The 12,550-nt window shown below is 38.9% G+C and overlaps 2 protein-coding genes across 2 annotated transcripts; both read right to left on the bottom strand.

Moving 5' to 3' along the window:
- Positions 1-433: 433 nt before the first annotated feature.
- chic1 (cysteine-rich hydrophobic domain 1) lies at positions 434-4,967 on the bottom strand. The gene is made up of 6 exons (XM_066649441.1): positions 4,819-4,967; positions 3,740-3,794; positions 2,691-2,846; positions 2,297-2,353; positions 1,834-1,893; positions 434-1,690 (listed from the first exon to the last, which is right to left on the bottom strand). The coding sequence occupies exons 1-6, from the start codon at positions 4,959-4,961 to the stop codon at positions 1,640-1,642; spliced, it is 522 nt and encodes a 173-aa protein (XP_066505538.1). The 5' UTR covers positions 4,962-4,967; the 3' UTR covers positions 434-1,639.
- A 2,313-nt stretch (positions 4,968-7,280) lies between these two features.
- Positions 7,281-11,551, bottom strand: cdx4 (caudal type homeobox 4). Its single transcript, XM_066650082.1, has 3 exons — positions 11,098-11,551; positions 8,221-8,366; positions 7,281-7,544 (listed from the first exon to the last, which is right to left on the bottom strand). Exons 1-3 carry the CDS (start codon positions 11,549-11,551, stop codon positions 7,314-7,316), a joined length of 831 nt encoding a protein of 276 aa, XP_066506179.1. The 3' UTR covers positions 7,281-7,313.
- Positions 11,552-12,550: the final 999 nt, after the last annotated feature.

Genomic DNA, 12,550 nt, shown 5'->3' with positions numbered 1-12,550 from the left:
TGGAGTTGTGAGAAAGTGAATCCCACACTGACCTGAACTGGCTTGTACATTACACCTACAACAAAACTGCCCCTACTCTTACGTTGTAAATTAATGGCTTATTTTACCTATAGGTCATTGATTTATTCATTGTCTGTAACTGCTCATCCAATTTGATGTGAGAACATTTTAGACTCCTTTTTAGCTTCAAATGGAACCGTATGTACCTTTAGTACCCTCTGCTTTTTTTATATAAGGTGTACAATATATGACAGTGTTACAATTGTTATAACATTTTTTACATTTAGATTTAGCTGTTTCTATTTTTCTGTTCACTAATCTTAACCCTATGATATCTATAAAGCTGAATGCCTAAAATTCAGGTGAATGTAGCAACTGCAATTTAAATAAATGACACTTTAGATAGAGGACAACTGTAGAAAAAGAATCATATTCAAGAATTTATTTATGCTTTCCACAGAATAAGGTGAAGACAAACATTTACAGATACACTGTTGTAGGACCAATACTGAGAGATTTCCCTCTCCCATATGATTAGGCAAAGTTCTCAAACACAACTTGCTCCACATTTTATCCACACCTCCAGAGGCACTCTAATGCAGCAGGCTGACTAAATAATAATAATAATAATAATAATAAAAAAATGAGAACAGGTACTGAAGACAAAAATGGGAACAGCAGGACACAAGGAAAAACAGACACAAGGAAAAACAAACACCTGAAATTGACCAAGAATTTACCTTGAAATGAATGACAAATGTTCTTGATAAAATTTAATTGGCAAACCATTTTTAACAATTTTGTCCTTTCACTTGACACAACGTATTTAAACAAAATATAAATTAAAAAAAAGATTGACCGAAAGCCCAACTTCATGTGCTCAAGTGCAATTTGCAGCCCTAACTCGACTGGCATGTCGTACACACATTTTATGGCTTACTAGGTAAACGGGTCCATATAAACTGGAAAGTTACAGAGACAGTTTATAAACAAACTATGTTACAATAATATATTGGCGGAAAACTAATCACCAGCTAAAATACATTATGTAAACATGGCATACCACGCTGTACATCTTTTCCAAAAATTCACTGGTCAGACTTTTAACCATCCCTTGTTTAAAGGACAATCCAAGTGCAGGGGGGAAAACCCTGTGACAAATATTACAGCTACCTAAAAACTCAATACTACCTCTCCTATTAGCTGTAAAGAACCCAAACACATACAACTACAAAAGGATTTTTGTGCATCTCTGCATCCCAAAATGCACCTCTGTTAAAAAAAAGGTTACATATCTAACATAAGGCAAGTACACACCTTCAGGCGCCTTGTTTAACCAACAATATCATGTGGGAGGAGGGAAGGACAGGTAGCTCTTTGGGGTAAATGCACTTTTAAATAGTATCATATTTATGTAACAAAAACATCTGATTGCGTTTCAGAGGAGCGTTTTTACTACATCAGGAAATGTGCAAAATCTGCTCTAAAGCAAAGTGACAGTGTTGCAATTCTACTGTACAAGGTACTGGGAGAAGGAGGGGTCAGCAAGAGACACCTGTGAAGACCCTCAATCCAACATATTTACAAGGCACTAAGGAGAGGAGTGAGGACCGTTCACCAGCATCCCCCAGGAGTCCTCTCAGTCAGGTCTCAATATAGGGTACTTCGGTAAGAATTCTATGAGAATCACCTGCAGGAGTGGAGAAAACAAATAAATAAATAAATAAAATCAGACTGTGTGTTTGCTATGGATTACTGGATGTGTCAAAATATTTTTTACAGTATCCTTTTAACTACTTAACTGTGAGTAAGAAGTGAAAATCTTCCACTTACATATTCCATCATGTTATTACTCTCACATTTTCTTTTGCTGAGTTTCCAGTGTAGTCCCAGCTGATGAGAAATAAAGTTGTTATTAAATGGAGTGGGGCAATATTCACAAGCACACCCGACATGCTTTCAAGGTTTATAAACAAGGGTTCACTGGGGTCAAATTGCTATGGGTGCTTTAAGGAGTTTCCTTTGAGTGCTGGACACAGTGTGAGTAGCTACTGTCTGGGTTTGAGACACAACAGTATTTTTTTTACTTTGACCTCTGCACAGCCTGGTCAGCCTCTGCACTCTATCAGCAGATTAGCCAAAAAAGGGCCTGCAAGGGAGAGTGTCTTCACAGTTTGGCAGCCACTTTACAGCCATTATTTACCACATACCAGAACACTTCCTTAACTACAGCCTTTGATATTATTGGCAAGTCCGTCTACGGTGGTGAGGTACTAATTCTAAAAATGTTGCTTACCTTGTGATATAGTCGATTGTTTTCCCATTCTAACAATTTCTGAATGGATCTTCGTGTCTATCGGAAAGAAGAACACACGAGTAATTTAAAAGGTGCCAATAATCACCTCATCAAAACCTTCAAACAGGTGCTTAGCAAATGCCAATAAAACACTCAGCATTAAAGCTTCAGAGACGTTTATAGACTGAAACCCTTATTTAAGTAGCTCGTAAGTTGCACGTTACAGCCAATAACTTAAAGTTTCCACACTACATCTTCCAAATAACCTTTTTAATGCATCAATTTCACACTATCGCTAATTTAACAGTCTGTTATTGGCTTCATCACCAAAGAGAAAAAAAAAGACTGGTGTGTTAAAGGCCTGCAAACAGCGTTGATTTACAGAAGTTCTCACCCTCTTGTTGAGGCATATGACAGGCCATAGGCTGCAGCCTACAGTACAGCAACAACACAGGCAGCCACAGAGCAGCCATTTCACATTAATTGGCAGGTTCTTTTTCAGGCAAGCGTTTACCCGGCTGATACTTGTCTTAAACTCTTCTGGAGCAACCTAGTTTGAGCAGAAGAAAAGTAGCAAACAGAAATATAGTGGTCAATACCTGTCCGAGATAACACAGGTTCTATTATCATATGTGATATTTATGATGCTATTATTTTGCCAAAGACCTAGTGACAGAAAATGATACATGACATAATAATACAATTATTTTCCTAGTGCCAAACTGAAAGAAAATAAAGCATCTTTCCCTGTCTTTGTAGATGCTCTCAACTAATCAAAAGCAATCTCTCAATTGCACGCTTCTAACTTGCCAACCAAGCTCCAGGACTTGCAGTGTAAAGAGAGGACAAAAAGAAAAGATAAGGCCCATGGCCTGTGGCTGAGCCGTCCAAACAACATGAATGGCTGCTCATTCCTCTCTGGGTATGTACACCATAAAACTGGGGTCGTAATCTTTTATGACAGGATGCAAAGGTCTCTTTGCAAACAGTGAAAGAGCTCAGAATAAAGCCCAGCAGGCCTGATCTGCACCCTTCAGTCATCATAATCCTGACCTCATCCATCACATGTCACCCTGGGTCACAATACTGAAGATACATTTTATTGCCCCGCACTTCCCTCAGCCCGCTCTTCCCCCTGCAACCTTTTTGTGTTTCTGCGTCCGACCCAGGAAGCCTTCCTTTCTTGTGCATGGCACAGTCTTTATTTCATTATTTCATCACCTGGAGTGGTGTCCTCCCAACACCAGGGTCCCGGCCAGAAAGACCCTCACGCGGCTTACTCATTTACAGGAACCTACCTTGGTACATTCAGCTTACGTTAGATGCACCATACACCCTTGGTCTCAAATAGAAAACTTTGTATTTTTTAAAGTTCCACCAGTAGTAAAAAGAAAATACTACAGACAACATTAAAGGATTTTGTAGAATCACAAACAGCCTTACCTTTCCTGTAAGAACTGAGGGGAATTCTGTGTCGAATTTGTTGCTCAGCCCAAACCTACAAAGATGGAATTTAAATTATTCAATTAATCAAAACAAACAAAAAAACTAATACTGAACAAGCACTTTTTAAAACAAGAAATAAATCTGTTGTGTATAAAAACAGCAGTAGACTATAATAAAAGTCATTTAATTACTACCTTAACCAGGTTTTTCCCTCTCTCTCTCTCTCTTTTAAAAATTGAAGTGACCTTAAGTTTGTGTGCACTATATAATTGTAATATCACTGTTATTAAATATAATACATAATTTACATCTAGACAGCCTAAATGATTGTTTGAAATGACAGTTTAATTTACAAAAAAAAGTTGTACAGTAAAACTAAAGATAGGCTGATTTTATCATTACACCTGTGTGAAGCTGAGTTTCCTATCAGGGTTAATATAAAAAGCAAAGCAAAGAGACCATACAGAGTTAATTTAAGATTCAATAACAGTTGTGTAAAGGGAATGTAAGGACGGTTGCGTCTTGGTTGCCAGGTTTCGAAACAGTAACGTTAGATTTTAATGAAACCATGACAACAAAGGAGGAGAATGGAGATTTCACTGACCGTACATATAAAATGAGTTACAGAATTAACACGCTGATAACTCTTATCTTGGGTCAAGAATGTTAAACGTGTTAAAAGAAATGAGTTTAAATGAAGTTTGGTCGAGTGTAAACTACATGCGTGTGACATCATAACGTTCCTGTTGACTATATAGAAGTATTATTAAGATTATTCCCTGTTAAACCGATGGGGCGACAGTGACGCTTGAACAAGGCGAATATATGTCTCCTTAGTAAAAGGGAGACGTTCTGTAGGGATCAAAATCAGAGTCGTATACCTGAAACGAAAGCTGAGAGATTTGGCCTAGATGCATGTTTTTGACAACAACAGCCAGAGAACGAGAGAGAGAGAGAGAGAGAGAGAGAGTAAATACACATAGCCATAGCACAGAGGCTACGGCGAGGCGAGGCAAGGCAACAGAGAGCAGCAAAAACGTAACGGAAACAGTGCGTCCGAGCCCCGGGACGCTTACACGGTAATGTGTCCGGCCCCTCGCATCACCACTGGTTCGGGGCAGTATCTGGCGAGGTGCTCCTCACTCACTATCCGCTCGTCTTCCTCTTCCAACTCATAAATGGTATCAAAGTCCGCCATGTTGGGTAGTAAGACGCTCATGACGTTTTTGGCTCTGTGCGGGTGACGTCAGAGCGAACGTGTTCACGGGAGACGTCAGAAATCAAAAGGCGGGAAAATTTAAGCATTATTAATTTTCTTTAAACATTTCTGTTATGTCTGCAAGCATCCCACCTGTTCTTTTGTAAACAGAAAGGCGTAATAGTAAATTTTACATTCATTTTACATTCAAATTTATACATTGTGGACAGATGTGTTGTTTGTGCTACATTATGGAGCGATTCTGATTCGTTAATCACAGTCGCCCACAGACCGATTTAAACGTTCACGAAATTACAGTGCATTTATGAAGTAGGACTTCTTGAAATTTACACGTTGAAATAACGGCTTGAGATTTTGAATGTATTTTTACACTGAAATTAATCAGTTTATTCAGATTAATTAAGCCCAAATTCAGGCTTGTGCAACAGGAACATATCTGCTCTATTGGACAATCTTCAAATTTCTGTAATGGTTAACTGGTTAAATTAATTCATACAACCTCCCAATCCCACATGCTACACACTTTAAAATGATGATTCTACAAGGGTTCTTTATAGAAGGAAATGGTTCCATACAGAACCCGATTAAAAGGTTTCTTGAATGATGAAGGGGTACGTTCTTTAGACTGATGGACAATGTGTTTCTGTACAGCACTTTTTACAGAAGGTTGACAAGCTTGACATCGTAACAATAGAAGAATCGTTTGTGATGTCATATTCTCTAAAATGTGTCATAAATAACCATCTACAGCTACTCTCCATCAATCTGAAGAACCTATGACGTAAAGAAGCCTTTACTCATGCAAAAGGGTCTTCAAGTTTTCAGGGTTCAGGAGAGTGTAGGATTAATACAATGAAATATTTATTTTTTAAAAATACACAACGGTCTATAACCTTTTCTTGATATGACACTTCAACAATATATATATATATTAAACCCAGGACATATAGGCTACAGATAAAATTGTATCCTAGGCAAATAATTATGAAGCTCAGGTGACCTTGCCCCAGTTAGAGAGTTTGCCAAATACTGAATTGTGAAACAACCTACAGTCTTAGCCACTTATTAAGCCACTTGTGTTTTGGTCTTAAATATTTTTATATAAGACCAACCTATACCTAGACTTTAACACAGACAAGTAAACTAGAAAAAATGTCACTCAGAGTAAATTTAGATATGTTTTAAACGTTATAATTATTATGGTGGTGGTGATAGAAACAAGATGGCTGAAGTGTCTTAAGCCTCAAGCTGACTCAGAAAGTTAAAGTCTTTATTATACTTCGTGATGTTCGTGAATTGGTTCAACAATCTTTTTGTGATACGATTTATCATAAATTCAGAGATATGTGCAAGCACCTGTTGGCAAAATGATCCCCAAAATTAACTTTTATAAAAAAAACTCAGGAAGATGTATTGGTTATTAATAGTAAATAAAATTAATATTTTCCCATATTTTTAAAATGAATATAACATCCCAACTCTTGATGTTGTCACAAACTCTGTAAAGAATATTGAAATTGACAGATTCACACAAAATCCCTCTGACTGTTTACACTTCAAGGACTGGTTTATTTTGAAATGTTCAAAACAAAATGGAGGACTTTCTCTAATAATTTGCAAGACGTGGTATGAGTTCTCTGTTGGAGACAGTGCATATACAGTATAGGTGTAGCTATTTATTTGAGTGAAGTCTAGGTTAAAGTTTAAATTAAGATTAAAAAAAAATCTTAATTTATTATACACTGATACACCGTGATTTCTTATTAAAAAAAAATAAAGATAAAACATTACACGACGTTACCATGTTCTCCCCTCTGTAAATACTTCTTTATAGCTGTAGTGGTCGTTGTTATCTATAAAAATAGTCTAAAAGAAGCAGAACAAAGAAGTTTTCCACAGATACGAGTCATGTTTTTAAGAAGCACTGTAAACCCTGAGTCATTTTTATTTACAAAAAAAACAAACAAAAAAAACAACAACAAATACACTCACCACATACAGAAAACGATTTATATTTTAAAAACACAAACAAACCATTTGAATATTACACGTTTGTACCAGACGAACAAAGTATTTTTGTAGCTTTATGTCTTTTTTTATTTATTTTAATTTTAAAACTACTCTATTTAAAACAATATGTGAAGAGCCTCCAGCAGGTTTTTCCTTTGCACTTTAAACCCGTGAATAAAAGTTCTCAGTTGTAAATCCACAGTGCGCTCCTTAGGACGACTTATCCGAGGCTGTTGGCTTGGTTTTACATATTAATGATTTCTTTAATAATCCGTGTCTTATCTCTCTCTTTCTCAGTGTGACGGAGTGCTCAGTTTGGAAGGTTTTTCACCCAGTTCGTGTTCACTGAGAGACAGTGAGCTGCTGAATGTTCCTGAGCGTCGGTAAGGAGTTGATGGGCGGAGGGTACAGGGAGTTGTGGATATCGGCGGGACTCAGGGAGCCGGTCCCCGGAAGAGGGCTCACCGAACCAGGGTCACTGTGCACTGAGCCGCCGCTGCCGTCTGACTGGCCTAGCTTCTTCTTTATTAACTTCCTCTCTTTGGCTCTGCGGTTCTGGAACCAGATTTTTACCTGTGAAGGAAGGCCAATAGAGATCCGTTAGAGTTTATATTTTACATCATTGTATATTTGCGTTTTGGAACCCATGATAAAGTTTAAAGATTTTCACCGCGCTTTTGCACTTTCATAGTAACGGTTTTACAAGGTATACAACGTTCTTGCTGATTAAAAAAAAAAAAAAAGTACAATATATTATTATTATTATTGGAATTGTAATATATGCAAATACAGCAAATAATTTTGCTCCCTGCATGCAGACCCAGTAAACAAGGAACGTCCCTGGACGTTCAAAATAGGTCTAAAAGTAGTCTGTCCGTCAAGGACATATTTTAAACGTCAATGGACGTCCAAAATCCATCTTAATAAGTTAGTTAAGTGGTGACCAATCGATAACGTCAGTGGACGTCCAAAAAGCGTTTTATACAAGTAATTTATTTCGGGACCAATTAATAACGTCAATGGACGTCCAAAATACGTCTAATAGTCGTCTTTTCAATGTCTGTGTTTGGACGTCTTTTCAATTTTCATTTTCAACCTTAAGAGAGCGTTGATTAGACGGCAGTCATTACGTTATTTCAACGTTGAATCAACGGCTAAATATTTACTGGGGGGGTTGTACTCATTTACTAACACTTGGAAAATAATCAACATCATTTAATTTCAGATTGAACAGAACGATGTGTCCCACCTGTCTCTCTGAAAGCCCTAGGTTCACTGCCAGCTCCGACTTTCTTCTGATGGTGATGTAACGATTAAAGTGAAATTCCTTCTCGAGCTCCAGCCTCTGGTGATCTGTGTAAACCACTCTGTATTTCTCCTTTGTTCTCGTTTTACCTGCACGGATATATAAAGTGCATTAATGAAGGCACTGGAATAAATGAACAGATAAATAACACGCAGAGAAAAATGGCTCGTACATGAACAATTATTCACGTGGAAACGACGTTTGACTGGGTTTATTCAGCTGAAATAAATACCAACAACGTACAAAGCCAAATTTAAGAGGAAAAAGTCGACATGGCTGAAAATGTAGGGCTTTATTACGTGGGGATAAAAAGCATAGCGATGTAAGGGAATGAAAAATAAATAAATAAATAAATAAATAAATGATTAGATAAAAAAAGACCAGCAACTGATCAATCAGATTATAAACATGTAGGATCACCGCAATGTAAAATTAGCTTACATTCACAACCAGTGTAATTAAACCATATTTGAACAGATGTATATTTGTAAATAAATAAAATAAAATCAGTGGTGAAAAGTCTGAGTTGAGTGCAGTAAAGAGCCCAAGGCTGTGAGGAGGATCTTATCTGTCTGCATCAAGACATGTAAATCATCCCTCTGATCTTCCTTTACAGCACTTTTCTCTACAAACTGCAGAACAAAGAGTCGAAGAGATCTTAGCTAAACGCCATTCAAGTGTTAAGAGGCAACACAAGAGGTAAAAGCATTTACAAGGAGACTTTCCCTGAGAGAATCAGAGCAGGCTGCTCCTGTTTCACTGTCTGCCCACGGTATCTGCTCTTGTTATTAATAATGGCAGCAATGTAAAATGATTTTTATTCGCTTTGGCTGATTAGAAATCATGATTTAAATACGTGTAATTGAAGTACAGATGGGGGTTGACCATAAAATCTAAAGGCATCACTAATCTTGTCAAATCAAATGAAATATACTCTCTTCAAATTTGTACTTGAGTGACCCGTCTGGCTACATCTTCTCATACATATTCCCCACTGTCAGATAATGGTTTAAATACTAACATACGTCCTATAAGGATTCTTGTACTCTGTATTTCTATCTCACTTTAAAATAACTTTAATATTTGTATATTGACTCTATTAATAACTGCCACGTTAGTTTTCCCACATCGCACAGCTTGTTTAAAACTATGACTAATCCCCTTTAAAATAACGATGTGCCTACTGTCCTTCTGGGCTGTTTTATAACAAGGGCCTGGCTGTGAAATCCCTCACACTCCTGAAGAGGCGAGAGGAAGACTCTGCTGCATATCAAAGTGAAAGAGAGTGAGGTGTTGAAAGGAGCCGACGCCTCAATCTGACAGATAACCCCCGAAAAAAGAAGGAGAAGAAGAGGGAGAGGAGACAATATAAAACAGGAAAAAACCTCGTAGCTCCCATCTCCTTCACTCGGCGCATTAGCATCACACAAGCGCGTGGCGCCACCTCCCCACACCTCCACCTGTCTCCGCGCGCATTTGCCACAGTTGCATTTGCTCCAGTTCGACCCAAACCCTTCAGAAACAACTTCACTTAAAATAATACAGCTGCAGATCACAGTGGAAGACACCCTCCTCGGCTCGCCCCCCCCCCCTCTTTCTTTCCTTCTGATTTACACTGGAAACACGGCTCATCAAGGAGACATGACAAGGAGCTTCACTGGATTTATACAACTCCACGGAACCGATTCTGCAGTTCACACCACGATAAATAAATAAATAAAATAAGTTAAAATAAAATAAAAGCACGTGCAGCTCACTCCTGCCCTCGGGCGTAGAAAACATTCATGAATGAACAGGTCTGTCAGTCAAAAACAACACCATTTTATGAGATCTAAAGGAAGGAACCGAGGCCCATATATTCCAGGTTAAACAGAGACGTGTATTGTCATGGAAACGCGCGTACTCGCGTTTAATACTCACTTTAAATTTAAATTAATATCGACTCATTTTATTTCTTTTTCAGTGAGTGTTATACACACATCAGACCTTCACTCGGTGCCTGAACGTTTCAAAATCGTTCGAAAATGTCTGACCACCTCCATCCAGGGAAATCACATACTTCAGTTTGTTGAATTAGAAACTTTCAAAACTAAAACTCTTTTCATTTAAACTTACAAAATGATTCATTTAATTTCAGATGGTGAACTGTTGCATGGTGAGTGCATTTCACTTCTGAGTTCAGAAAAGAAAACAAAGTTGGGCCTAACTTGCGTCGTGCATTAATTGCCATGGAAACGTTCAATTGAAACATTTTGAATCCCGTGGTCAAAATACAGTTTTGTTAAAATTCTACAATTCTAAATGAATACAGAATACAGAGCTCGTTCCTATGGTTTTCACTCAGAAAACAGCATCAGCAAAAGACGTCTTTCAAAATGTTGCATGCAGCCTGCTTCATTAAAATAATAATAATAATTTCACAGAGCGTAGTTTTCGGATCAAACTGCGGTTTGAGCCCAATGTAAAGTGAGTTAGAGCTCAGATAATGAATGAGGAAGGGAAAGAGAAGTCTACAGTTTGGTGTGGAATGCTGGGCGATTATTCAGAAACACGCCTTACATTTTGCCCAGTCTTTTTCAGACATGTTGCTTGAATTCGTCACAAGTCAAAATTCGTTAAATTTGTTTTAAACTATTTTTTGGACGACACGTGAGACACGGCGGAAGATGGAAGAGTTACACGTCCTCGGTTTGCAGTGATTACGCAGTGGGGTTTAAATATTTCAGTGCTGGATTCTTTTAGGCTCAGTGTAATGCGCTAGTGCTCTGTTAAAAGTTAAATGTACAGTGTGTGTGTGTGTGTGTGTGTGTGCGTGCGTACCTGTAGAGGAAGACTGCACAGTTTTGCTCATCCACTGGTAGGAATTGCGGCGCTCAGAATGCGGGGAGAGCGGCGGCACTGAGACGCTGTCCTGCGGCGGCGGGAGCACGGAGGAGGGCGCGTGCAACGGTGGGTACTCAGGCGAACAATACGAGACCGGTCCCGGAGAGGAGCCGCTGCTCATGGGCGCGGAGATTTGGTTTGGGGGACCCAGGCTGTACGCGCCCCAGTCCTCCCTCTGCGCGCCGTACGGTGTGGCCCACGGACCCGCCGCCTGCGCCTGCGCCTGCGCGTGCGCCTCCACGCCGGGCACGTGGTGGTATCCGCCGAAGTCCGAGTACTGCGGCGTGGACACAAAGTTCTGAGGTGGAAGGTTGATACCTGAGGAGCGGCGTACGGGTCCTTGGTGGTGATACATATTGCCCTCTTTATCCAGGAGATATCCAACATACATGATGCGTTAAAGAGGGAAATAAAAAGCAAAATTCCCGTTTTATGGCAACATACTAGCCCCGCACCATGCCAGAAAGCGGATCAGAATCAAGCCAGAAATCCGAATCAATCCCAAACAGGCCCTCGAGGGCTTTTCTCTTTGTTTTTGTTGAGTAAAAATGCTGTAAGCTGTGGTAAAATGTCTTAAAACGAGGTGTAGTCCAGAGCAGCTCTTCAGCTCGCGCGCGCGGGGTTAAGTCCGTGACGTGCTTCAATCAAACATGATGTGTGAGTGTTGACAAGGTGCTGCTGGTGTAGGTATAACAGCGCCTTCCTGACGTCAGCCGACACTTCAAAACGGCGGATTTGCATTCAAATAACGGCCAATGAGACCACGCACACCCACCCACCCACACACACTGTACCCCAGCACACAGGAGGAAGCATCACAGGACCGACAGGACAGAAAACACACGTTCCCCAACGAAAACCAACAAGGTCTGCAGGAATACAGAGTTTAGATGCAATGCAGAACTCTTCCAATCTCTTTCTGCCCCCTTTAAAAATTACAGGACATTTAGAGTGCGTCCAATCAAGCAACCAATCAGACAGTCAGTCAGTACAGCTACATCACCACCATCATATAAAGCACTGGAGTAGCATTTAGACACATTGTTACAGAGACAGAGACAGGACTGTGGACATCACAACATACCAGGAACGTAATAATAATAATAATAATGAATATGTTTAATATGATAATTATTATGACGTGTCCAATGACCAACTGCGATACGTATTTTTCCACATATTCATTATAAAAAATAATAAAAAATAAAATCTTAACAACAACTAATTATAATAAAATGATCAAATAATCGTTATTATTGCTGTAAAATGTTAATGTTAATTAACTCCTTATTTCAATAGTTTTGTTGTGTGGAGGATGTAAACCAGATCACATTCCTGTTCATTCTGCTTTAATTTTGTAAACATTCACTTGAAACATTTTTCCATAAGA

This window comes from Hoplias malabaricus, chromosome 17 (genome assembly GCF_029633855.1).
Source record: "Hoplias malabaricus isolate fHopMal1 chromosome 17, fHopMal1.hap1, whole genome shotgun sequence".
NCBI lineage: Eukaryota > Metazoa > Chordata > Actinopteri > Characiformes > Erythrinidae > Hoplias > Hoplias malabaricus.
The sequence above is the reverse complement of the archived record's forward strand: the minus strand, read 5'-3'. Positions and strand labels throughout refer to the sequence as shown.